The sequence below is a fragment of the Watersipora subatra genome, chromosome 1, assembly GCF_963576615.1.
Source record: "Watersipora subatra chromosome 1, tzWatSuba1.1, whole genome shotgun sequence".
Lineage (NCBI taxonomy): Eukaryota > Metazoa > Bryozoa > Gymnolaemata > Cheilostomatida > Watersiporidae > Watersipora > Watersipora subatra.
The window spans coordinates 41,419,571-41,446,122 of NC_088708.1; the positions used below are offsets into that span (position 1 = coordinate 41,419,571).

General features: G+C 38.9%; 1 protein-coding gene across 2 annotated transcripts; it reads left to right on the top strand.

Moving 5' to 3' along the window:
- The first annotated feature begins 1 nt into the window (after position 1).
- LOC137385260 (SUN domain-containing protein 2-like) lies at positions 2–26,126 on the top strand. 2 transcript variants are annotated; one of them, XM_068071696.1, is made up of 17 exons: positions 2–133; positions 8,634–8,693; positions 8,789–8,821; positions 9,158–9,262; positions 11,357–11,610; positions 11,813–12,079; positions 12,946–13,050; positions 14,627–14,880; positions 15,773–15,967; positions 16,704–16,937; positions 19,490–19,558; positions 20,238–20,435; positions 23,538–23,622; positions 24,204–24,319; positions 24,656–24,823; positions 25,817–25,909; positions 25,992–26,126. In XM_068071696.1, exons 1-17 carry the CDS (start codon positions 87–89, stop codon positions 26,109–26,111), a joined length of 2,403 nt encoding a protein of 800 aa, XP_067927797.1. In that variant the 5' UTR covers positions 2–86; the 3' UTR covers positions 26,112–26,126. The 2 variants fall into 2 exon arrangements, with proteins under 2 accessions (XP_067927797.1, XP_067927798.1); XM_068071697.1 differs by lacking the exon at positions 8,789–8,821.
- Positions 26,127–26,552: the final 426 nt, after the last annotated feature.

The following is a 26,552-nucleotide window of genomic DNA, read 5'->3' on the forward strand; positions in this document are numbered from 1 at the left end:
CCGCTACCGCCTATTTCCGCCTAATTCGGAGCTACCACTTTAGCAAATAGTTGAAATAGATAAAATGATATAACGGACGACTTGCTATGTCTCGACGATCATCTACAAGGACTACAGTAATTACCTCTTCTCTGTAAGATATAATACTCATTGTGTACAATTTTGTAACTGAATATATTGGATAGTGCGTCGCGTAGAGTGCTCTTGTGAAATTGGGTTACAAACAGTTATTTTCTTGCAAACTGAAATGGTTTACTTGTGCAAGTAGGTCAGCTTATTGTAGGTATTTTTTAGTGAATGAGACTAGTTCTAGGATTATAGACTTTTGTGCAAAATTGGATGGGAAATTTCTTACTGAATTCACGCAAATGCATTCTCTGAATACCTCCCGCATTTTCTGTGGTACCGTGTGGAAAACATATTGTAAAATATGACTATCGATTACCACAATAAAGATTGCTCATATATATTATACATCTGAGACGATAGGGCACTCTAAATCACTGGGTGTAAGTGGAATGCATCAGGAGACGACAGCGTTTTACAGCGTTATTACATTTTACGGAGCGTAGCTGTCTAGTGGTTATGCAGTTTCTGGCAGTACTTTTACGTCACGTATAGTTCTTGGTTATGGCGCCTTACAGTGCCTCGCGTTCCGTGTTCTCAACTCGAGTTGCTGTTCAAAGAACTCGGCCTAGGTTTTTGATGAACTCGAGTTGTGTTACGCAAAACTAACCCGGGTTTGTAAAAAAGCAAAGTGAATAATTGGGGTGTCTCATTTACAGAACTACATTTGCGCATATTATATAAAATTTAATAATTGATTAATAATAATAATAATTTAAATATATATATACATATTTAAATTATATATATTGGCGATATTTGCGCATATTTATTTGTCTAACTATAAAGAGACAAAAATAATTGTAGAATGTAAAAAGCAAACTAAAAAACAATGTATGTTTTGTGTGTGTGCTCATTGTTGGTTGCTCGTATGTACAGATCGGAAAAAGGGAAGGGAACACGCAGCGTGAATAAATGAAGCTTTATTAAATCTGTAACCGGAAGAAGAGGACAGGAAACTTTCAGTGTAATAATAACACGAATAGAAAATATTGCCGCATTACTTCTACGCAAATATAATATTTTTGTATTGTTATTCAAATTATATTGTAAACATTAATATTGTAAACATAATATTTTTGGATTGTTATACAACACCTCCCCCCCCCCTCAATCCAACATATATTATCGTGGCCATTATGTCGGTAAGGGTAGCGTTGGTGTATCGAGCATCTGTATTTTGTGTCGGGATACTGGTTTGGTCATAGAGTCCGCTGGATTACACTGGGTCGCAATATATTTGTAGGTGATATTCATCTGTTCCTTTACGAAATGTAGCGTACATTTATGTGTTTTGTTCTCGAGTGTTTAGCACCGTCCTTTGTGAGTGCGATGGCTCCTTGGTTGTTGGTGTGGAGTGTTGTCTGTGCCGGTTGTCCGATACCTAGTGATGCACATAAACCTCGTAGAAATAGTGTTTCTTTAGTTGCTTCAGCTAGTGCCAAGTATTCTGCTTCACAAGAAGATAGTGCTACTGTGTGCTGTTTTCTTGTCTTCCAGCTGATAGGTGCGCTTTCGAAGTCGAATACATATCCGGTTGTTGATCGTCTGTCGTTGATGTCTCCAGCCCAGTCCGAGTCCGTATATCCTGTTAGTGTTCCAGTTGTCTTGGTGAAATGAAGGTTGTGTGTGTGAGTTCCTTTGATGTATCTGAAAACCCGTTTAACAGCTGTGGTGTGTGCAGGTCCAGGGCGTTCCAGAAATTGTGACAGTTTAGATACTATCCAACTTATATCGGGACGTGTTGCAGTCATCAAGTATATCAGGTTTCCTATGGCTTGTCTGTAGGGGAATTTTGTGTCTAGGAAAGCGTTATGTTCCTCGTCGGTCGGGTTGGTAAGTTGAAGTCCCATTGCAGCTGGTGTATCTGCTGGCTTACAGTCTCCCATGTTGAATCTTTGTAGGACAGATCTTGCATATCTTTCTTGGCTCATCTGATAAGTACCATCTGAGTGTCTAGTGAAGTCAATTCCCAGAAACCATTGTAATGGTCCTTGGTCGTCCATTTTGAATCGTGAGTTTAGCTTCTCCTTTACCTGTGCTATTGTGTCCTGATTGTCACTTGCAATGATTATGTCATCTACCCAAAATAGAATAATGAGTCGCTTGTCTGGTTTTGTGTAGGTGTAGATACATGGGTCAAGTTTGTTTGGTGTGAGTCCTAGTGTTTCCAGATAGTCAGTGTGTTGTGCCAGTTTTTACCGCTCTGTTTCAGTCCATATAGTGACTTGTGAAGTCGGCATACCAGTTTCTTACTGTCTTGTTGTGTCTGTTCATATCCTGGGGGTTGTTGGATGTAGATCTCTTTGTCGATGTCTACGTTCAGGTAGACTCCTTTGACATCCATTTGGTGCAAGAATAGTCCGTTGTTGCTAGCTTCCTGTAGAAGTGTTCTGATTGAGGTGAAGCGGGTAGTTGGTGAGAAGGTGTCTTCATAGTCTAGTCTGTGTATTTGAGAATACCCCTTTGCTACATACTGCGCTTTGTATTGGTTGTTGTTCTGGTCCTTGGATTGTTTGAGTGTGTATACCCATTTTCCTCCTATTGCCGTCCTGTCATCTGGTAAGGTGGTGAGTTCCCATGTGTTGTTGTCGAGAAGTGTTGATATTTTTTTGTCCATAGCAGTACGCCATTCATCGGAGTCCTCCGAGTTGATTACTTCATTGTATGTAGTGGGTATCTGCTGCGTTGTGCTGTAGGCGTATTCCACAGTTGCTGTCTTAGTGTGGTAATCAGCTAGGTAGCTGGGTGGTCGAGTTACTTGCTTGGGTCTGCCTTGTGATATAGGTTGTGGCAGAGATGGTGTAGTGAGTGGAAATGATTCAGTTGAACCGTTAGTTGACTCAATTGAGTCAGTCTGTGGCTCAGTTGAACCGTGTGTGGCGTCAGTTGAGTCAGTCTGTGGCTCAGTTGAACCGTGTGTGGCCTCAGTTGAGTCAGTCTGTGGCTCAGTTGAACCGTGTGTGGTCTCAGTTGAGTCAGTCTGTGTCTCAGTACTGTAGGAAGGCTCAGTAGTTTTGTAGTCATAGTCAGGGTTGGTTGCAGTGTCGTGTACAATGTTTCTTGTGGTGACAACGCTGTGGTTTAGATTGTTCATTACGTAGAATCCTTTGTTACGCAGGTTTACACCTAGGTAGGTGCCAAGTTGGCCTCGATTGTTCAGTTTAGCTTTGTGACCTTCGATGTAGAATGTGCATTGTGATCCGAAATGATGTATGTTTCTCATGTCTGGTTGCTTGTCAGTGAACAGTTGACAAGCTGTACTGTTGGTTCTGCGCTGGTATGCTCTGTTTCTAAGGTATTGAGAGTGTCTAACAGCGTAAGTCCAATAGTTCTTTGGTAATCCTGCGTCAGTGTTGAGACATCTGGCCATTTCCATGAGCGTTCTCCATGAACGTTCAACTTTACCGTTTTGGTAAGGTGTGTATGAAGTGGATGTAGTGTGTTTTATTCCTCTTGCTAGTAGAATGTCCTGGAAACTTTTACTCAGGTACTCTGTGCCATTGTCAGTGTGGATCTCCTTTACTTGTCCTATCGGTGCAATATCAGCCAGAAATGTTTGTAGTGTTAGAGCAGTGTCGTCTTTGTTCCTCATGAAGTATGTAAATATCATGCTGGAATATTCGTCGATGTAATTGATGACATAGCGGTGTCCTTCGCGTGATTGTGGTTGTATGGGTCCGCATATATCAGAGTGAATCCTCTCTAGTGGCGTCGTGGCTAGTATTGTCCGTGTGTCTTGTGATTTTGGTTGTCTAGTTATCTTGTTTTGTGTGCAGGTCGTGCATGTGGGTGGTGTAGAGTCCTTCTGTGTAATTGTCATTCCAGTCGTTACAGTCTCGAGTTTACGTATGTCCTCGTAGTTCATGTGTCCTAGTCAGATATGCCAGTCTTGTAGTGTCTTGGTCATGTAAGCGCCCGTCTTCGTAGCATGTCCAGTTGGAGGTTTGGTAGTGCTGGAGGTGGTAGCTGTTGTGGGTTGATGTAGGTAGTATAGCTGTCCTTCTTTGATGATGTTGAAGTGTACGCCGTGTGAAATGAGTTCGGAGTGTTTAGGTGTGAATGTGATCTTGGCGCCCGAGTCAGTTGCTGCCCGTACAGAGAAGAGATTCGTAGGAAATGTCGGAGCAAGTAGGGTGTCTTTGAGTTTGATCTGTCGTTCAGTACCGTGGTTGTCAGTGACTGTGAACACAGCCACTCCTCGTGCAGTAGCCAGTTGGTTGCTCCTTCATCCATCGGCTAGTTTGAGGTAGTGTTTGTCTGGCACAAAGTTGGTATCAAATGTGATAAATTTGTCAGGATCGTTGACAATGTGTGAGGTTGCGCCACAGTCGACCAGTAGCTTGTCTGTCATGTGTCTGGTCTTGTCAGTAGTAGTGCAGGTCTTAGTAATGAATGTGAAGTCAGGTTGATGGAATTGTGCAGTAGCCGTTTTGTGTTCAGTAGTAAGTTTGGAGTCGTCTCGCTTCTTTTTGAAGCAAACTAGCAATCTGCCTTTTTTGGTGGCAGTAGTTGCAGTTCAGTTTAGTCTTAGAGTAGCAGTCTTTTGTTGTGTGAGTAGTGTTGCCACAGGCCAAACACATTTTGTTGTTGTTTGATGTAGGTCTGCTTGGTGGATGATGAGGTTGATGTCTTTTAGTATGAGATGTTGTTGTCTTCATGGCGGTAGTAGTAGTAGGTCGTAGATTGTCTGTATTGGCAAAGTTGTGTAGTGCTGCTTTAAAGTCTGATAGAGATTTGTGTTGGTTCAGTTGGGTGTGTACGACTACGAATGGTTTGAATGAGTCTGGTAGTCCTTTTAAAATTATAGCTATTAATAAGTTGTCAGAGATTGTCTCGCCTGCTGTTTTGAGTCCAGTCGATGCTCTTTCAGACCTAATAATGTAGTCAGTAATGTGTTCAGTCTCAGTCATTTTTAGTGTAGTCAGTTCTTCATATAGAGTTAGTACACGTGGTGTTTCAGTGCTTACGTAGTGTTGTCGGAGTGTGGCCAGAGCAGCTCTGCCATTATTTTTATTGTCATTCATTATTAGTTCCAGCGATTTTTCGTCTAGTACCTGAGTAAGTTCGGCGTATGCTCTTCGGTTCCTGCTGGCGAAGTCCGTGTCGTCTTCCTCACTCTCTTCTTTTGGCTCGATGGCTTTAACCAGCTTTTCGTTTATGGTGTATAGGTAGTTGATGAATCTTGTCTCCCATACGTTGTATGAGTTACTATTACCGTCGAAAATTGCCCTCCTTGGCCCATAACCTGTTGTGTGTGCGCTCATTGTTGGTTGCTCGTATGTACAGATCGGAAAAAGGGAAGGGAACACGCAGCGTGAATAAATGAAGCTTTATTAAATCTGTAACCGGAAGAAGGGGACAGGAAACTTTCAGTGTAATAATAACACGAATAGAAAATATTGCCGCACTACTTCTACGCAAATATAATATTTTTGTATTGTTATTCAAATTATATTGTAAACATTAGTATTGTAAACATAATATTTTTGGAATGTTATTCAACAGTATGTGGGGGGCCGGGCCACTTCTTTTTCAAATGAAAAAAAGTGGCAGAAGGAACGCGAGGCACTGTGAGGCGCCATATCTTGGTAAAAAGCTGTTTTGATGTATACTGTAGGATGCGTATATTGAAGTGATCTCCCACGAAGGTGGCTTTCGTTTTTCATGTGTTTTTGATTATTTCATTATAACTGGATGAGAAGACACTGTGTCGATCCTCATCATGGAACATTTAAAAGAGTATAGCTACTTGATGGTTTTGCCTTTGCCTGGATAGGGTTGAAAGACCTAACGGTTCACGGGCTTCGGCGATACAGTCACGACCCCGTCACGACTTTTCAGATTTGTGAGATTTGAACGTAGCTTACTAATTGCAGTTCTAAAGAAAGCTGCAATTTTTGTAGTACATTTTAGATAACGTATTTTTAGGTAATGTTATTGATTGCCTTGTGAATAGGTAGGGTAGTCAGTAAGGATAACAACAAAAACATAACAAACTCTATGAAGCTGAAAGGAACAAAATATACGGCCAAATAACGTTAGCAACGATCAAAAGGTTCCCACAAAAACCCTGAGTAATAATCATAACCTATACGATGCCTTTTTTCACAGTCAACTTTTCAATGGTTATTCAAGTGAAGAGCTCACAAGAATGGATGCTAAATAAAAGATATAGAGTAAATAAACTCTTATAGTATGTACTAGTTAGAAAGCCTTTGTAATGTAATTACATCAATAAGCCCTTCCCTAATATATATAACTTTGCCGAAAACTGAAATTTTTGAACCTAGTAAAACTATACCAGGGAGAATATCCATATAATCTACTAGTAGACAAAAACCCATAGCCACTAAACAAATGCAGGCCAGCCTCATTAACAAGCATTATCAAAGCTTTGCTAGAGAAATATTCTGTTAAACTCGGCCATAAAAAGTTCTTGTGGAATTGCGATCTTACAAGTTTAGCATACAAAAAAAAAATACAATGTATTGAAAAAATATTTTGGCAGAAAAGATTGTGTTCTAGTGGAAGTAGCTCAATAAATATTTAGCAGGTGAAGCCATCTTTTGTCACAACTTATCAAGTATGAACAACCGGCAGTCTATAGCATTATATAGCTGGTATCGTACAAACATGTTTTATTGATGGTAACGAGTGTGCTTCTAAATTTGTCTTGTCTCAGCGTTTGGTGCTGCTTTTCTTCCAGTAGAGCCACTGGTTCATTTGAATGTGAGGCTGCGGAGTACTTTAACTCGTCTATATGTGTCGTAGTTGCTATTATGAAACATGAAATGTTGAAGGAACTGAAAGTAGCAATGGAAAAATATATAAATTTATATTATGAGCTGCCTGCTTTTTGACTTACATTGCAGTAGATGTGCAGTGCTGACTATTGTTACTGAACTGGAATTTGAAGATTTTACGGACATCTTTGACAAGGGATGTCATACTTCTAGATGTAGGTAGAGACAAAGTAGATGGCTAAGGCTGGAGGCAAATTGATGAACTTTTCAGATGAAGTTTTGACAATTTAAAATTTTTGTCTATCAAGTTTGTGGACAGGCGAAAAATGACAACAGATTGATGAAAATTGTTGATTGCTGGATATTAGGAAAACTGAGAAAGTTAGTTTATTAGAACCATTTTTGTGTTATCTCAAAACTGGGAAGTGTTTTACTATTGGCTCTTCACATGCCCTTCACATGCCCTTGAGCATGAATTATAGTCAGCCGGTTTACCGCTATTATATTATTATTTTTTGGAAAGTTATATTTTCAACCTAATTTTTTATTCCACATAGGCCTATGATGTGTAGTTTGGAGGAGTGAAACTAAGGAGCTCCATTCATAGTTTGTCTGCAGTATTAGCATCTGAAATTGTCTTTTGACCCGGTGTCTTTGTCCGGCCAGTCATTAGGTTCATATGTAGGCCCCCTACTAACAAGTCTTGCACTACTGAGCTAGTGTTGGACTCATAGAGACATATACTGCAGTCTCTACAGTGTAAGAGCTGTTAAACTTTGTAGCAAAAGATGAGTGTACATACTTGGTATTAGAGTCTGGAGAGTCGTGTATATGTAGTGCTAGTTCTCTAGCCTCTGTCAGGCACCTCGCTAAGTTATAATAAGATGATGAGTTACCTAAGCGGTTGATAGAGCATTGTCTGCCTTCCATCTCGCCTTTCTCAACACAAAAGCAGTACTTTTTTTTTAAAAGTACTATCCTCAGCATCCTCGGCTCTAATACCGAAGTACAATGCATAGCATTATTTTTCATTTGTGCTAGCTAATAAATTAGTTGTTTTGCTTCTTCTATTTACGATAAATCACATATGTTTAAACAGAGCCCATGAAAAGGTTTGATGGCTTTGTACTATTCCTACCACTCACATGCTTGTGGTATTCACCTCTTAATGCAGTAGTGCTGCATTAGTTTCTCCCAGTAGCTTCAACTAAGAAGGCTTCCTTTGCTCGTGCAAATATAACATACATACAATCGGCGGTGCATGTTTTTCACTAAAGAAGATATAGAGATATGTTAAGCCTCAATGTATCCTGTTTTATGTGTATAAAACAGGATACATTGAGATACAGGATACAAGGATATTTCCTTGTCAATTACTATCTAATAATTTTGGATGCTTTGGATGCCGTTGTGTCAAGCTTTTTGCTAACCTAAGCATGTGAGATCAGTTTCTTTTGTTTTGCTTATTTGCAGTTCTTCTTAAACCTACATGCATGAATGTTATATATATATAACGTTCATATTTATTAAGTTTTATAAATTCTATATAATGTTTATCGTTGCATGTTGCTAGCATGCGAGTATCTCAAGAGACATAAGCTACGATTAGCGTAGATATGGCGTTTGCTTTTATCAGGAGAGCTCGCTGACTAACGACTAACGATTAAAAAGGTCAGCAGTGTGCCCGTCGCAGGCTCCCTTATACAGTCTACCAGCCTATATCTGATTGTGCAACTTTGATGATAAGTTTTGTTTGTACAGGCAGCCTCGAAATGAAGTGAATATAGATGTGTCTCTACTGAGAGAAGATGACTTTGAAAAGTGAGTGATCATAGCATTTAAAGTTAGTTTGTGAAATTCTTGTGCCAATATGTCATCGGTGTGCGTACTCTACCGACATTTACTTTTAATTCCAGGCGCCCTAAAACAGATTATACCTACTCTCGCAGGTAAAATGGTTAGCTAGAATAACACGCAGGGATGGTGTGCTTCGCTAGCTTAACCCATGTCATGGGAATCGTATGATTTCTTTCTCCTAGATTATTTTCTCTTCGTTAATTCACTATAGAATTTCCATATTTGATGCCATATGTTTTCTTGCATGTTTTAGCCCGTGTGTTTGAAATGCATATTTTATGTTGGTTCTAACATAGAATGAGAGCTATAAAAGACTATTTTGAAACGAGAATGCTGGCTTATTGTTGTTTTGTGACGCTTTTTTTATTGTGCTATTGTATTATTACTGAATGTGTGCCAACACACTGAATGTCCTTTATGACTTGCAGCGTGACCTATTCAAATAAGTATGTAGATGGCCAGGTGATAAGTCCTAACCTGTCCCGCAGGAAGCTTTATGTTACCGAGGGGCCAAGGGAACAACAGGCAGCCAGGTACTCATTAAACTCAATTCATATTCAGTTGTTTATATATGTCATCTGTAAATTGGTGATGTCAGCTATTAGGCTTTGTAAAAATTGTGGGAGTTGTCATACCCAGACATTGTATAGTTTGAAACGTATCTGGTTGCTGTATTGTTTAAAGTGTGTGTAAGTTATATTCACACGACCAAACGAGCGGAGGGAAGTTTGAGAGGTTTTATGATAAATGCATGTGCACACAACTTACGAAAATTATTCATCAACAACGTCGCAAACCCTTGCATCGAAATCTCATCAACAAATTTAACCATTTTTTTGTAGAGTCGTTGAAGTATAATAACGATACAAAACACATATAAACCTATTTAAATATATTACCAAGTCTTTGAAAAGTGTCGACATATTCTTAAAACTTCCCCATCTGAACGGATTATACACAAATAGACAGATTAATTTGGCCGAAACCATTATTAAAACTTGGGCAAGCCTTACTTTTATCAAAATTAAGACCGGCAATTGAAACGCCGAGCGACAGAGAATAGAACCTTTAAATTGTGCGCATTTCACTAAAAAATAACGTGCAAACTTCACCAGTCTATGACATTGTCGAATTGCCAAAGGTTTCTGTAATTAATGTAGAAGTACAGAAATCGTTTCTATTTTGCCGATTTCAAAGTAACTGACATTCTGGGAACTTTTGAGTACTTCGGTATTCTAACTGATGTCCAAAGCAGTGAAAGTAAAGAAAATGACGATGATATTTTTTCTAATGATTCTTATGAGATTACTACAATATTTAATTATAAGTTTGGATGACTATTGAAGTCTTATAGTCACACTACCGACATCGATGATGGGCAGTGTGTTACTGTTATTATTTTTGCTAAGTAGTTTTGTTAAATAGATTTTCTAAAAATCTATATAAATATCACAACTTCTTGATATTGTTAGCTATGATGGTTTGAAATGTAAACAAAATTGTGCATTGGTTTTCTATTATTACTGTATTACTATATGAATAATATTGGTTATTCTAATAATATCAGTGCATTTTACTTCTAATATTGCATTTCTCCTATTGCAGGGGGAGAGATATAAACATAATCTTTTCTTTTCATTATTGCTGTTTGTCATGACCAAACACTTTTTTAAATAGGTTTTCTAAAAGCCTATATAAATATCACAACTTCTTGATATTGTTAGCTATGACGTTTGGAATTGGAAACAAAATTTTGCATTGGTTTTCTATTATTACTATATTAATAATATTGGTTATTCTAATAATATCAGTGCATTTTACTTCTAATATTGACCAACATTGCATTTCTCCTAGTGCAGGGGGAGAGATGTAAACATATAATCTTTTCCTTTCATTATTGCTGTTTGTTGTATATAATAACACCCACACCCAGTACATTACAGTTACCATTGCAGTTATCCTATTGCACTGCAGTGCCATTTGACTGCTAATATTGCATTTCTCAACCATCAGTACCCTTTCTTTTTTCCAATATCACTTTGGTCGTGGGCTGTATGACAGGGGAATTTTTAGTTAAATTATGTCAGTTTTTAGGAATGATTTGGCTTGCTATGGCTGCAAATTGTGCTATGATAAATCAGGGACGAAAGAAAATGTATGTCAACATACATATAGGTAAAAAGGCTAACTTTTTATAAAACAAAAACTGAAAATTTCTATCATTTTTTGACATTATGAAGAGTTGTCTTACTTCATATCCGTATTTGCTAATTCATATCTGATTACAGTTCACATATTGAATATCTAATATGAGTAACTTCTCTTGGGAATATTTCAGAGGCTGTCTGTAGCATTTTTTATCAAGTTGTAAAAAAATTAGTATGTAAATTTTTTCTGTTTAAAGTTAGGTAGGAATAATTAAAAATATTTTTGGTGTTATTGCTATTATTATACGTGTATATTTGTATATCACAAGTTTGTTGCGTATCTTTACGACATATTTATTTGAATATAATCAGCTTCTCATAGAAATATTATGACTATCAATCAAGAAGGTTGCTGTTCTATGATAGATGGAGAGCCGACCTCTCGACTATCGTACATAAGTATAACTTATTTCACTCTAGTTTGGTCACATCTGGTGCTGCTCCCTCGCGTATCAGAGTCTACGGAAAGAGTCGGAAGAATGATGGCGAAATCAGGCGTACAGTGATAGAGGACACCAGTCTGCACAATTCTAACATAGTCATTGACGAGTCTCATGTAGAGACAACTACAGCTGCTCAGGGTGCCATCTATAGTAGCAATATTGGCAGCAGGCAGGCTAGTCAGCTACATGGGGCAGCATTACAGCTGGAGCAAAGCAACAATAACAATTCTGGTAGGGCGATGTAGCCAGCTTTCTGTATTACGCTAATTTGTGCATAACGTATTACTGGATAGAATAGTGTACATTGCTGTAATGCCTCCCATTTCTCTCATTTTAGTGGCATAATTCGAATTTTACTTTTTCGAAAGATGTTCTTCTGAAACTGTTCATAATACAAGGTGTTTATAGTTTGTAATCATTTGCTTTTCGCAAGCTTACAAGGAAGCTGAAACAGTATTCTCAGAAGACGAGTCGATGAGTAGGTCAACTTCTCGGCGTAAGAAGACTGTGAGAAGCCGGTCAAGATCACCGAGGCGAGGTGCTCGGGTTTCAGGCAAAAGACGGAGCAGCGCAAGACAGGAGGAGATAGACTCGGAGTCCAGCAGCAGCCTTGAAATCGCATCAAAAGGACGGGGTGGGGATGAGAAAAGAGGAGCTAGTTATGTCCTCTCTACAGGACTCGATAGTGATACGCAGTCAGGTATGGTTGATTTGCTGCTCATGGATCTGTGCATGGTTTTAATCTCAAAGCGAAATATTTAAACCATAAACATCCGAAAGCAAATATTAAAAAATGCTCAAGTTGGCTACTGCTTGCATTGATGGAAAGACACTGTTTCATATATTATCTCTCCCTACATTTTGACAGCTGCGCATTTGGTCTTATCCTCCTTGAGACTGATTAGCTGGTTTCTGTAGATGGTGTTTTTCCTACATAGCGTTGGGCCATCAGCTTAAGTCATTTAGTTGTATCTCGGTTGGTAGTACACTCAACAAGTGTTTTGTCTGATAGACAGCACCCTACGACGGATAACCGATAGCAACACCAGGTACAATGCTAGAGGTAGGCATGGCTTAGCTTGCTTAATGTATCGTTTCTCGCTGCTACCCCCTAGCCTATCAGTTGGTCCTGTTGAGGCCAGCCATGACTACCTACTTCTGTACGTACTGTTGTTCTAGGCCAGCCATGACTACCTACTTCTGTACGTACTGTTGTTCTAGGCCAGCCATGACTACCTACGTCTGTACGTACTGTTGTTCTAGGCCAGCCATGACTACCTACCTCTGTACGTACTGTTGTTTTAGGCCAGCCATGACTACTTAGCTCTGTACTTATTGTTGTTCTAGGCCAGCCATGACTACCTACCTCTGTACGTACTGTTGTTTTAGGTCAGCCATGACTACTTACCTCTGTACGTACTGTTGTTCTAGGCCAGCCATGACTACCTACCTCTGTACGTACTGTTGTTCTAGGCCAGCCATGACTACCTACCTCTGTACGTACTGTTGTTCTAGGCCAGCCATGACTACCTACCTTTGCGCTTACTGTTATTCTCGCTTACATAGATCTTGTAACGGAGAGATCAAGTACGACCATAGACACAGTCGCCACAGGTACCCCCTTTACAGCTAAACTTATGGGTTGTGTCCTCTTCATCTATGGATTTATCCGTGAGTAGCTCTTGTCCGTTTACTAGATGAAAAACTTGAAATTCTATCAAAAAATCGGCTTATAAAGCGTTTTTAATGTCCATCAGTAATTAATATTGCCGTATATACTCATGTATAAGTCAATTTTCTAGGAGACGATTTCCAGGTAAAATTTGTGTGGTCAACTTATACATGAGTAATACCCATAATAATGCATTTTTCTGTCTTAAAATACCTATCGACTTGTACATGAGATCAACGTATACAGGAGTATATACAGTAATTCAATTTGTTGTGAATTTTTTATTCCATGTCAGCGAGCAAAGGTGGAAGACGACTAAAGTAGACACTCCTACAACGTAAACAATGCGTTCCTAGAATCTTTCCGTTGTAGGCATCTTACATTGTATAAACATTAAAATACATGTTAATCGCTTAATATGTTCTAAGATCGCTTCAAGCTCACCCCTCTGGCCCTTCTATAAGGAACAAACTAAACATAAATTATTTAATTTAATTGCTGTACAGTAACTGCACTACTATTGGTTTGTATCAACAGGTTTTTGTATCAACAGGTTTTTGTTTTCTCTGTTTTCATGGTTATAGTTGTTACAATAAGTAGGCTAACGGGAAGCGCACAACTTCAATGCCAATTCACATCAGTTTTTTTCATTTTTTCTAGGCAGCAAGGTCTATTCTGCAACGAAAAAATATTGCAAAATATTTTATGTCTAAAATAAAGTAAAACAAAAATATATCCTTACTATACATATTAAGAGCTGTGTCAGTCTGTCTATCCGTCGCCAGTGTTTGAGGATAAAAGATTGCTTTTGATGAGACTTTAACTCGTGACACTCAGCTTGGTATATCGACACTCACTTTCACCGATAGATCACCTTCAAGCATTTCTGAATTATTGTGCTGGGGCTTATTTTCTGTGCTTTGTCGACACACCTGACGATCTTTAATGGTGAATTAGATTGCCAGGGTACTAATATATACAATAAAAAGCCCAATACATCATTTTCTCATTCAAGTATGGCAAGAGAGAAAACAATATTTTTAAGACTAACCGTGAGATTCTCGTTGTTTGTATTGAATTTGAGAATTTGACACTTCATCACTTCGCGTTATATGGAATTTTTTGCCTTATCAAAAACTTTACATAAAGTTTTTACGTTATGTGGAATTTACGTTGTACGAGATATATACGTTATAGTAGCGTATACTTGTATACGTATTTGTATAGCTAGCTGATGCCTCACAACATGGCCGCTAGCGCATCCTTCAATGCACACCTCATCACTCATTATTAAATGCAAGGCTTACCTTTTATATAGACTTTGTATCGAGTCTCCGAGTCTATCATTAGGGTATATACAGCTGAATTGAACCTTGTTCACCTTTTACTAAAGCACCAGTGTTATTCCTCAGACAATCATCACAACAGTGTTTGTGAAATGAATGAACATATTTGTACATATCATAGTAATGCTATGCATACACTGATAGAGTTATCATCATCGCCCTTGCTTTCTCTTTCCCCGAGCCTGTAGTACTTTCATTATAAGTAGGTCTGTTATTTGCTGTGTTCCAGGCATACTCATCTCCAGAATTTGGTACAACTTTGGACACCCAGTCTACGCGACTCTACAGCGCTATCTCTTGCTCGACAGCTGGCTGCTGTCTCGTGCTTTTGTCCGACAGCTAAGAGGTTTACTCGCGGGTCTCTTACTGCTACTGCTGCCACTCACACTGCTTTTTGGTGGTGTCTGCAGCCTTCATGCCATGGGTTTTCTCAATGTACAAATGTGCGCTCCAATCACCAATGTATACTATGTAAATAAACAGGTTAGTGCGCTTTACTGTTGCTGTGGCTTTGCTTTCATGTGGTTTTAGACTGAGGAAAAAATTCTTGTTTTAATAGTCTGTCAACAGCCTTCAACTGGAAGCTTTAATGTTTTCATCGTTATATAAAGTTTATGCTAATGGTTATAAATTGTTGTCATGGTTTCCTGTTTGAAAATCGTATTGTACGTGGTCTCCGCAAATGATATTGTGATGTAAATTAGACTCTTTCCAACTGAATTGATTATGTACTGTAAAATTTTTTAAACCCTAGTTTGGTTTATGCAGTCACTTCAAGATAACAGTTAGAGAGCTGCTACTGTGAGAGTAACTTTGTGTTGATGACGTACATTTTATCGATCGATTTATTTTCTCATGAATTGTACAGAGACGCTATTGGGAGTGCAGCTTGAGTCGATGGAGTACATGATATGTATCATTTTAGATTCACACGAATTGTTTGGTTTTTCATTACGTTGTGCTCGCCACTAATCCATAGCAGTATGAAATGAATTGTTTGTACATGTGTTACTACAGAACATTTTAATTAATTCAGTAATAAATATGGTGTATATCCACTGAATCTAAGAGCTCCCATGAACTAAAGCACTCGGGTGTTGTGTGATTAAAGATCAACTTTTGTGATTTTCTACGACCTTTTATAAGATTTTTGTCATTTCTTAAAAGATGTTCCAAACGTGAGATAATAAAGTGGGCGCTTGCAGATTTCTCTTTTTCAATGTGAAAATCTTTTGCATCCTGTCAGACTCGTCAGTGATTTTATGCTCATCTGTACATGTATAAAAGTTTTGAAGTCAATGAAAAAATGAATCTAGCCTGATTAGCAGGTTCTCTCTGTCAATATGCTCACTCGCTGTCGGTTTGTTGTTCCTAGTCTGATGTAAATACCGCCGGATTCTCAGCAAAGCTGCAGGACATGTTGCACGGAGTATTTAGTGTGGAGAGTAAGCCGAGTGCGGTCCCACGAAATCGCCCTGGCCCAGCTCCTCATCAAATCGACTTTGAGAGCATGCTTGATGCAAGAATCGCAATTCTCAAAAGTACCATAGAGCTACAATCAAATGCAGAGGTGAGATAAGGATTTGTCTTCTCTTGTTTAATGAGTCTAATTTGTTCAAATTTAGTCAAAGCAATAGCTAGGAAGTTCAAGATATTATAAAGTACTATGAGGGGTTGGATAGGTTGGGGGTCAGGATATTATAAGGTATTATTAGGGGTTGGATAGGTTGGGGTCAGGGTATTATAAGGTACTATTAGGGGTTGGATAGGTTGGGGGTCAGGATATTATAAGGTATTATTAGGGGTTGGATAGGTTGGGGTCAGGGTATTATAAGGTACTATTAGGGGTTGGATAGGTCGGGGGTCAGGATATTTCAACTATTTCCTTCATTACCTGCTTTTAGCATATTTTTCATCTATGGCACGGTTGTCATTCTATGTAGTGTTTGTATGACTGCGCTTGTATATCCCGACAGAGTTTCATGACTGTCTTCTACACGACGCTTATGCATGCTCAGGCCTAGTGCGTATGTGGCCTTACTCTATTTGTTTTTGGGTCATTTCTCAGCTTGATCTATCATATCATGCGCTACACATTTCCTACATAAGTACTTAATGCTTGTCTTCTTCCATCATGAGTAACAGGCAGAGCGTGTGGAGAGAAAATATTCATTATTATGGCCATAAGAAATCTTAGGTGAGGTCCAAGTGTGCTCTGCATCTAGTCGCTGGTACCGGGTAGTTGCTGAACAAATTAGTGACTCATAAAACTGAATTCTAAAGCCGTGTTGTTACTCCTATCTTAGATATCAGTTCAGAAGCAGAAGAACACGGAGCTAGAAACATCCATCGCAGTGCTGACACGGGAAGTAGAGGAATTCAAGGGCAAGTTGTCCACCTTAACAAGTATCCTCGCTGACCTTGCAGCTCTTAAGATGGAAGTCGCTGCTTTGGGAGACAAAGTTGCTGCTTTCCCTGATCATAGAGACGATATCGCCAGGTTACACCGCGATATAAAAGGTCTTCTCGCCAACCTAGGAGTAAGTGAATCACTGCGCCACAGTGCTTGCTGAGCTTACAATATACAAATTATTCCAAAGTGCTAGAAGGTGGTCAGTTGCTGCAGCTGTTAGAGTGTAATAGCTAATCTAATCTACCAAGCAACATGTTGCGAGTTCAAATCTTGTCCGATGCAATCTTTTGTTTTAACCTCTAACCGTGGCTTTGGACAAACAGATACATCTCTTATTATAGTAAAGATTGTACATTTTCTTGAAACAAAAAGTTTGCAGGATAACAACTTGAGAAAGAATAGAATAGCACATAAACTCGAAATGGAGCTCGCTTTTGCCATGTTCAACTCAAAACTGCAGAATTGTTTGCAGGACTTGGCTCTAGAAAATATTAAATTATATAAATATGTTATCAAAGTTCTTTACTGAATATTTTTAGCATTATCAAAATCTTATTATTATTAAAATATGCTGTTATTTGAAGCCAAAACAGAGTTGAATGAGTTTCTTCTATTTAGTAACACGAATATAATTTATATAGATTTCAACTGCAGAAAAGTTAATTATTTGTAAGACAATTTAGAAGGTAAACTTTTTATTCTATGTGGGATGACTAAGTGAACCCTGTGTGTGAGAGAGTTTCTGATTGGTTGTCTTTAACAAGGAATGTGCTTAATGTAAGGTTCAGCTGATTGTCTGGCAAGTTTTGGTTTGTCAATCATCAACTCTTCTTATGAATGATTGGCTGGGTAGGTGCGAAGCTACTAATATTAGCTACTATATTAGTGTATTGTACATTATAGTATATTGTGCGTTGTAGTGTACATTATGTTTGTTATTATATTATAGACTACATGAGGAATTACTGTATGCTATTATAATTCATGTGGCATTTGACTAAATAAATTACTATTATATAAAACTTAATGTCATGAAAATTACTGTCATCTTAAACATAAATTATGTTTAACTAATATGTATCACCTTTTATTATCATGTTTCCTTCTATGTGTTGCTATTAAGTTTAGGTTCAACGGGATCCCAAGCACAAAGTTAGGTGTTTGTACAATATTTCCGTTATCTTAGTGTACATACTTGTACTTTTGTACTTACAATAGCAATGCTCAGGACTCAAGCATTACCGCGTTTCCACGTACAGTCATACTTCGACTTACGAGCTTAATGCGTTCCGAGACTGAGCTCGTATGTCAATTTACTCGTATGTTGGTGCAATTTATTTATATATAGAACAATTAAATATGTATTGATTGGTTTACATACTCTAAAAAATGCAAATAAAACACTCAAAACAAAATATTGTAACAGAAAGAACATGTTGGTTATTGTCCTTACTTACCACGTGCTTTAAAAGAACAAATAATAAATAATGCAGGGAAATGTGAGAAATTGAAATGTAAAATTAAATACATACAATAGCAGCCAACGCTAGCGTTTGCCAGAGAAGGAGATATAAGTTATCCTTCATTACAACAGTTAACTTTGATAAATTTGGATTTTATCAAAGTCTTAAAAGACAAACTTAGAAGCAAATCTAAAAGCAAACTTTCATTTTTAACTTAACGTAATTAAAATTTCTTCGGCGTTCATAGTTTGAAGTTTCTCGCTGGTTAACTAATTTTTCCTTTGTTTCGCTTTCACGACTAGCCGGCCGTTTTAAGATGAACCTATCTAAGGACGTTTGCTTTTGTCGCCCTTTCAACATGTTGCGATTAGGACGAACACAGATGTCATCACAAAGGTTTGATGCACGACCACTAGCCAACTTGTCCGAATGTCTATTTTTATAGTTTTGATAGATAACACCGGCCTTTTCAAATAGCGTCGTTTCAGTTACGCAGTCACCGGCCAATTGTTTATTTTTTATCCAATGCCTGAGCGGTCTCTCCATCAGCGATGGTGAAAATCGCTGCGCCGTTTAGAAACTATGGTTAGTCCTTTTGCAAGCTAAATGCCCTGAATATAATCCTGTTTGATAATTGTGGATGTATTTCTGTCATATTTCTGAGCTAGCTCAATCACGCATACACATTTCGCATATTTTTCAATAATTTTCCGTTTAATATCAATTGTTATCATTTGCTTTTTCTTTGCATTATTTTTCATTTTACTGGCAAACTTTCGGTCTACGCTCAGTACTTTTAATTCACATAACTCTGCACTGAAAAGCGCGCACAAAAACACGGTACAAAAATATAGCCTGAGCAGTTGAAAAATACAGATTGATGCTGTTGTCATAAAACACCTCCGGCATACTTGGCAACTGACTCACGTGCTCGTATCTCAAACATGGCTCGTATCTCAAACATGGCTCGTATGTTAGTGCTAAAACTTCCTTAAAAGCTGGCTCGTATCTCAAGTTTCTCGTATGTTGGAGCACTCCTAAGTTGAAGTATTACTGTACTGAGCGATTGAATGCTGTCCGAGTCTGACAGCAGCTGTTGAGTGTGTAGCGGATATAGCTGGGCATCTGTGTGCTCATTCAACCGATTATTTCTAGCTTGAGAGAAGTACCAGATTATCATTTTATTTCCTCTTTAATTATATTGCCTTTGTTACAGAATGTTGACATACCAGAAGACAAGAAGAGCCCCGGTATCCTAGTCTATTTATCAAACGAAATTTCAGCGGTGAGTGCTTGTAAGACGGTTTTAGATTATGTACAAATTCTTCTATTGTGATTGCTGCTCCGGTATTGTTTGTGTCATCTGTGTTTTTCTCTGGGGCTAAATGCACAGATCAGCAATTGCAATGTGGGGCTAAATCCACAGATGAGCAATTGCAATGTGGGGCTAAATGCACAAATGAGCAATTGCAATGTGGGGCTAAATGCACAGATGAGCAATTGCAATGCTCCCTCATGCCACTTGGCTTCCTACTTGAGATTGCAGTAATAATATGGTATCAATATAATATCTATGTAAATAATAATGGATCAATATTTTGAAATGAACTGTTTGTTTGTCACAATGTTAATTTGGAGAACATGTCTTATGGATGTCTTCAAATACAAGTGTTTTCCTGGTATCCCATGATTGTTACCCGTCAGTGATAATAGTCGTTTTATTTATGCCATGCATGCTGTTGCATCTCCTGTCGATAGACTCTCTGTTTATTGGCTTCTCTAGCTTTCTGCTGTTATCGCCTACATTGTTGGCATCACAAGAGAACCACCCAAGGTATAGGTTATCTTTTCTGTTATGTTCTTCTGCTGTCTCCTTATTGCCTGTCCCTGGCTTCCTTAAGCCTTCTGCTTGTTACTATCCATCAATGATGAATCTCGCTACTGAACTTTTGTATGACTTACAGTTGAATGCTGCCATTAACAAGCGGCAAACGGCAGCTGCTGTGCCCAAGGATTGCCCGGACTCACGGTGTGTCTGCGAGGGTGACCTAGGGCAGCGACTAAAAGCTCTTCACGAAGAGTTGATGCTGGCCATTGATGAAAAGGGGGTCGGCGCAAAAGTCTTTGTTAGTTCTGACAACTCATCCGGCATTAGTGAGCAGGTGAGTTGTTTGTTATTCCTCAGCAGTAGGTGTGTGTTATTCCTCAGCAGTAGGTGTGTGTTATTCCTCAGCAGTAGGTGTGTGTTATTCCTCAGCAGTAGGTGTGTGTTATTCCTCAGCAGTAGGTGTGTGTTATTCCTCAGCAGTAGGTGTGTGTTATTCCTCAGCAGTAGGTGTGTGTTATTCCTCAGCAGTACGTGTGTTATTCCTCAGCAGTACGTGTGTGTTATTCCTCAGCAGTAGGTGTGTGTTATTCCTCAGCAGTAGGTGTGTGTTATTCCTCAGCAGTAGGTGTGTGTTATTCCTCAGCAGTAGGTGTGTGTTATTCCTCAGCAGTAGGTGTGTGTTATTCCTCAGCAGTAGGTGTGTGTTATTCCTCAGCAGTACGTGTGTGTTATTCCTCAGCAGTAGGTGTGTGTTATTCCTCAGCAGTACGTGTGTGTTATTCCTCAGCAGTAGGTGTGTGTTATTCCTCAGCAGTAGGTGTGTGTTATTCCTCAGCAGTAGGTGTGTGTTATTCCTCAGCAGTAGGTGTGTGTTATTCCTCAGCAGTACGTGTGTGTTATTCCTCAGCAGTAGGTGTGTGTTATTCCTCAGCAGTAGGTGTGTGTTATTCCTCAGCAGTAGGTGTGTGTTATTCCTCAGCAGTAGGTGTGTGTTATTCCTCAGCAGTAGGTGTGTGTTATTCCTCAGCAGTAGGTGTGTGTTATTCCTCAGCAGTAGGTGTGTGTTATTCCTCAGCAGTACGTGTGTGTTATTCCTCAGCAGTAGGTGTGTGTTATTCCTCAGCAGTAGGTGTGTGTTATTCCTCAGCAGTAGGTGTGTGTTATTCCTCAGCAGTAGGTGTGTGTTATTCCTCAGCAGTAGGTGTGTGTTATTCCTCAGCAGTAGGTGTGTGTTATTCCTCAGCAGTAGGTGTGTGTTATTCCTCAGCAGTACGTGTGTTATTCCTCAGCAGTAGGTGTGTGTTATTCCTCAGCAGTAGGTGTGTGTTATTCCTCAGCAGTAGGTGTGTGTTATTCCTCAGCAGTAGGTGTGTGTTATTCCTCAGCAGTAGGTGTGTGTTATTCCTCAACAGTAGGTGTGTGTTATTCCTCAGCAGTAGGTGTGTGTTATTCCTCAGCAGTACGTGTGTGTTATTCCTCAGCAGTAGGTGTGTGTTATTCCTCAGCAGTAGGTGTGTTATTCCTCAGCAGTAGGTGTGTGTTATTCCTCAGCAGTAGGTGTGTGTTATTCCTCAGCAGTAGGTGTGTGTTATTCCTCAGCAGTAGGTGTGTGTTATTCCTCAGCAGTAGGTGTGTGTTATTCCTCAGCAGTAGGTGTGTGTTATTCCTCAGCAGTAGGTGTGTGTTATTCCTCAGCAGTAGGTGTGTGTTATTCCTCAGCAGTACGTGTGTTATTCCTCAGCAGTACGTGTGTGTTATTCCTCAGCAGTACGTGTGTGTTATTCCTCAGCAGTAGGTGTGTGTTATTCCTCAGCAGTAGGTGTGTGTTATTCCTCAGCAGTAGGTGTGTGTTATTCCTCAGCAGTAGGTGTGTGTTATTGTCTCGTATTTGCTCAGTTATCATTAACCTTTTTACTGCCGTGGACGCCTTTTTGCGAATTTTGCTGTGGTTGCCTACTAACTGAATATTAATTGATTTGTGACAACATAACCAACGATCACTAGTATTTCTAAAGTTTTAAGAGTGTTGTCTGAATGATTCTCTGAAAAATTAGCGTATATCCGCAAAGTAAATTGTAATCTATGATCAGGAGATTCTTCATCAAAAAATTTTTTCTGACCGTCAAACTTTCTAGTTGTAATATGGCTTCCGCACGTACCTCTCGTGTTAAAAAACAGAATAGCTTTTGTTGATGACATAGTCAATTCAGATTCAGATTTAATTAAATACTCAGACAATGAAAGAGACAACACTGACTCTGATGGTGGTGAAGGTAAATTTTGTAAGAGTAAGGAATATAGTAGAGGATCGTTATAGCAATCATAGCTTCACATCGATTTAACAATGCACATTGTATGGATACATGGACTTTTTTGGCTAGCTCTGTTTGTTAACATGTTTGCAACATGAAATATATCACAGAAATGTTTTAAATACGGTTTGAAATGGAAAAAGATTGTATACATATCATCTAGCGAAATCTGCAATTTTCAATAAAATGGCTGGCAGTAAGGCGAAAGCTAAATTTGTACACAGATGTCTGTGAAAGGGTTAAGATTTTGTTTGCCAATGTAGAGAATTGAATTGGTGCATCAGAAAAGTGCATTTTTTATGTGCAAAATGTTGTCAGTGTAGATTTTTGAGAAGTATTGTCGATTGGAGGGGCAAAAAGATAATACGCCACAAATATTAAAACAATTAGCTTTATTAATGTTGTTATTGTTATGAACAAGCGTTATTGTTGGCTATGACTAACTATAAATGATTGTCAGTTATATACAATTGTATACACATTTTAAAAAAGAACAGCTTTTGTTAGATTGTTAAGCATAGCCACTATTCTAGTGATAGCGAGCTAGGAATATTGGCGTAGTTTATTTTACGGACAATAAAAAAATTGAATATAGACGTTTCTATGGTCACGCAATTTAGTCTTTGTGCATAAGTCCTGTGCATACACAATGAAAACTGTACTTTTATAAACACTACAAACAGAATTTTATTTTTCTAGAAAAATTGAATTCACTGTCATTAAATTGGTTTCTAGTGCCAGAACATCAGGTTTTGTCAAATTCTTTGCTATTGGCCTTTTTGCTTCGGTACACAAAGGTACTTATCCATAGCCAGCGCACCACCCTTTCACTTATCCATAGCCAGCGCAGCACCCTTTCACTTATCCATAGACAGTGCACCACCTCTTCACTTATCCATAGACTTTGCATCACCCCTTCACTTATCCATAGACAGTGCACCACCCTTTCACTTATCCATAGCCAATGCATCGCCCCTTCACCTATCCATAAACAGCGCGCCACCCCTTCATTTATCTATAGCCAGCGCGCCACACCCTTCACATGCATAGTTGTGAAATCCTTGATCTTTAAGATAGTCTGTATTTAGTAGCACACCTCTTATTGTTTGTTTCCTCTCATTTAGTTGGTTAAAGAGATGATTCTATACGAGCTAGATGTATTTGCATCGGACAGAACAGGAATGCCTGACTTTGCACTGCAGTCTATGGGTGAGTACGCTCAAGTGCTTGAACATTGTGTGTCAGCTGCAAGGTGTGTTTAGCATCCTTCCTTTTTAGCAATTGGCTTTTGTTTGAATTTCTGTCAATAAGGAAATCTTTGATTTGTTCACCAATGCAGTTTTAGCAAATTTACGTAATCGTTAATTCATAACTATCCAAGAAATAGCAATGGCTTACTCATTTAGTTTCAAGTGGAGAGAAGAGCGGACTTTTTGTATGGCTTGGTCATCGCAAATTTGCAATTCTCTCTGTATGAAGACGAGCTGTTAATACCTAAGTTGCGATATACATCTCCAACTCTGAAGTATAAAATATTTGTTTCATCCAAAAACATGAGATTCTTGAGAACACAATAAGACATCTGCACGTGATGGATAGAGAACCAAATAGAAGTGATAACCTGGCTTCCTTCATCTCGACACTAGTTATTGTTTCGTTTGGTCAATATCATTACCTTGGGTTTGTTCTAGGAGAATAAGTCATTCACGAATTAACCTCTTAAAACCTTGACTTGTATTATTTTTACGCAAGCATCTCTCTCTCTCTTTACTGAGCACTAATTTTTACAGGGGCGCAAGTTGTGAGCACGCGGTGCTCCCAGACCTACTATGAGCCTCACGGCCTCATGACCTACTTTGGTATGCCACTTTGGCATCTCCATAAAGATCCTAGTATTGTGATACAGGTAGGTGCCTTCAACGCAGTCACGCTGCAGTCTTAGCACTCTAGTGTTTTCTGTTATTAGTATAGTCCAATTCTATGGCTTAATCGGATGGTCACAGAGATCACATTCCATCATTAAAACTATTAAAAACATATGCTAAATAGCAAAGCTAGTCAAACAGTGTTGTTGGTAGTCTCAGTCTGTCAGGAGAACTCATGTTGGTCAAATCTATTAACTGTCAGTGAGTCAATAATTAGCTTACCACATGTAATGGGGTTCATTATGCTCACTTTGACTCTTAACATGTCAGCATAGGTCGATGTACTAAAGCCACATCTTGAAAATGCCTTAATTTAGCCTGGAGTCAATCCTGGGGAATGCTGGTGCTTTCATGGGCATTCAGGCTCCCTCGTCATAGAGATGGCTGACAAGGTCAAGTTTAATTCTTTCTCACTCGAGCATATATCGGCAAAGCAGGCTGCTACTGGAGAAATACTCAGTGCTCCAAAAGATATCGAAGTTTATGTAAGTTTTTATTACTTTGAGGCTACTTTATCTTGTCTGCACTAGAATTGTCTATCCTATCTTGTCTGTGTTAGAATTGTCTACCCTACCTTGCCTGTGTTAGAATTGTCTACCCTACCTTGCCTGTGTTAGAATTGTCTACCCTACCTTGCCTGTGTTAGAATTGTCTACCCTACCTTGCCTGTGTTAGAATTATCTACCATATCTTGCCTGTGTTAGAGTTGTCTACCCTACCTTGCCTGTGTTAGAATTGTCTACCCCACCGTGCCTGTGTTAGAATTGTCTACCCCACCGTGCCTGTGTTAGAATTGTCTACCCTACCTTGCCTGTGTTAAAATTGTCTACCCTACCCTAGAATTGTCTACCCTACCTTGTCTGCGTTAGAATTGTCTACCCTACCTTGTCTGCATCAGAATTGTCTACCCTACCTTGTCTGCGTTAGAATTACCTATTCCACCATGCCTGCGTTAGAATTTCCTACCCTACCTTGTCTGTGTTAGAATTGTCTACCCTACCTTGCCTGCGTTAGAATTTTCTACCCTACCTTGTCTGTGTTAGAATTGTCTACCCTACCATGCCTGCATTAGAATTTCCTACCCTACCTTGTCTGTGTTAGAATTGTCTACCCTACCTTGCCTGTGTTAAAATTGCCTACATTAAAATTGCCTATTCTATCTTGCCTGCTGTAGCAGTTGCACTCTTGTGTTGCAAGTCTTGCACTCCACAGGTCATGAGAGTGTTTCTTAATTTAATGCACCTAGTTTAGTACCCTTCATTTTTAGGTCAGTCATCCAATTGCATATATAATTATTTCAGAGCTATATTTGCTAACTAGAAGTTACCTACCACTTTCAAGTCTTTCTATTTCAAAACTTGAGTCCAATTTCTCTTTACTAAGTGCTATCCTATGCTAACCATGTTTTATGTACTGACCCCATTATGCACTATTTCCATTTTATAGTATTGTCATAGCAGATGAAATTGTTTTGAAAGGGTTTGAGGTCCGAGTTGGATACTGAGGGCCCAAGGCTAGGCTCTTGGAGGTATCAAGCAAATGGACCACGTCTTCAGTTTTTCCCAGTTTCGGTAGGTCACCGTCATACATCTATAGATGCTTAATGCTTTGACAGGTCTAGCTAGGAGTTAACTCTGCTGGTGCTCGTTGTAGGACATGGGCATACCTCCCTACCACGTGGTGGAGTTGCGTGTCCTCAGCAACTGGGGACAAAAAGAGTTCACTTGTCTTTACAGATTCCGGGTGCATGGCAAGTTGGCACCAAAACCTTAGCTTTCAATAATTCACTCTAATTTATAATTGGCATAATCTACTCTTTCATGCATTAATTTTAGAAAGCTGATCTCTCCTCTCCATGCATCATTTTGTGTCACCCTTAGACATATTTCTCTAAATATTTATCGCTGCTGCCATCATATTGCTGTGATACGAAAATGAGCACTCTTAATTTTAGTGAATATTTTTATTGGTCGTATGAATCCTCGTTATTTAACAATAGAATGCCAGGATGAATAACTAATAGCTCTAACGAATAGCTCTACCGTAATTGATATATTTTGCTATTCAAAGTCCTGTGATGTAAAAAATGAATTGAATTGTAGGATGTAGTTTTATACATTGCTATATTATCCGCTGCGTGCCATTGAGCAATTGTTTTTTCTTTAGTACACAGTTGTAATACTCTAAGCTTGCTGCTATCACAAATAAAAGTGT

What these genes read in the sequence shown, in the direction of transcription:
- LOC137385260 (XM_068071696.1), top strand. Translation starts at nt 87, where the DNA reads ATGTCTCGACGATCATCTACAAGGACTACAGTAATTACCTCTTCTCT. An exon ending in AGAGAAGATGACTTTGAAAA is followed by an intron (nt 8,694 to 8,788) that starts GTGAGTGATCAT and finishes TTTTAATTCCAG; the next exon opens with GCGCCCTAAAACAGATTATA. An exon ending in CATCCGGCATTAGTGAGCAG is followed by an intron (nt 20,436 to 23,537) that starts GTGAGTTGTTTG and finishes CCTCTCATTTAG; the next exon opens with TTGGTTAAAGAGATGATTCT.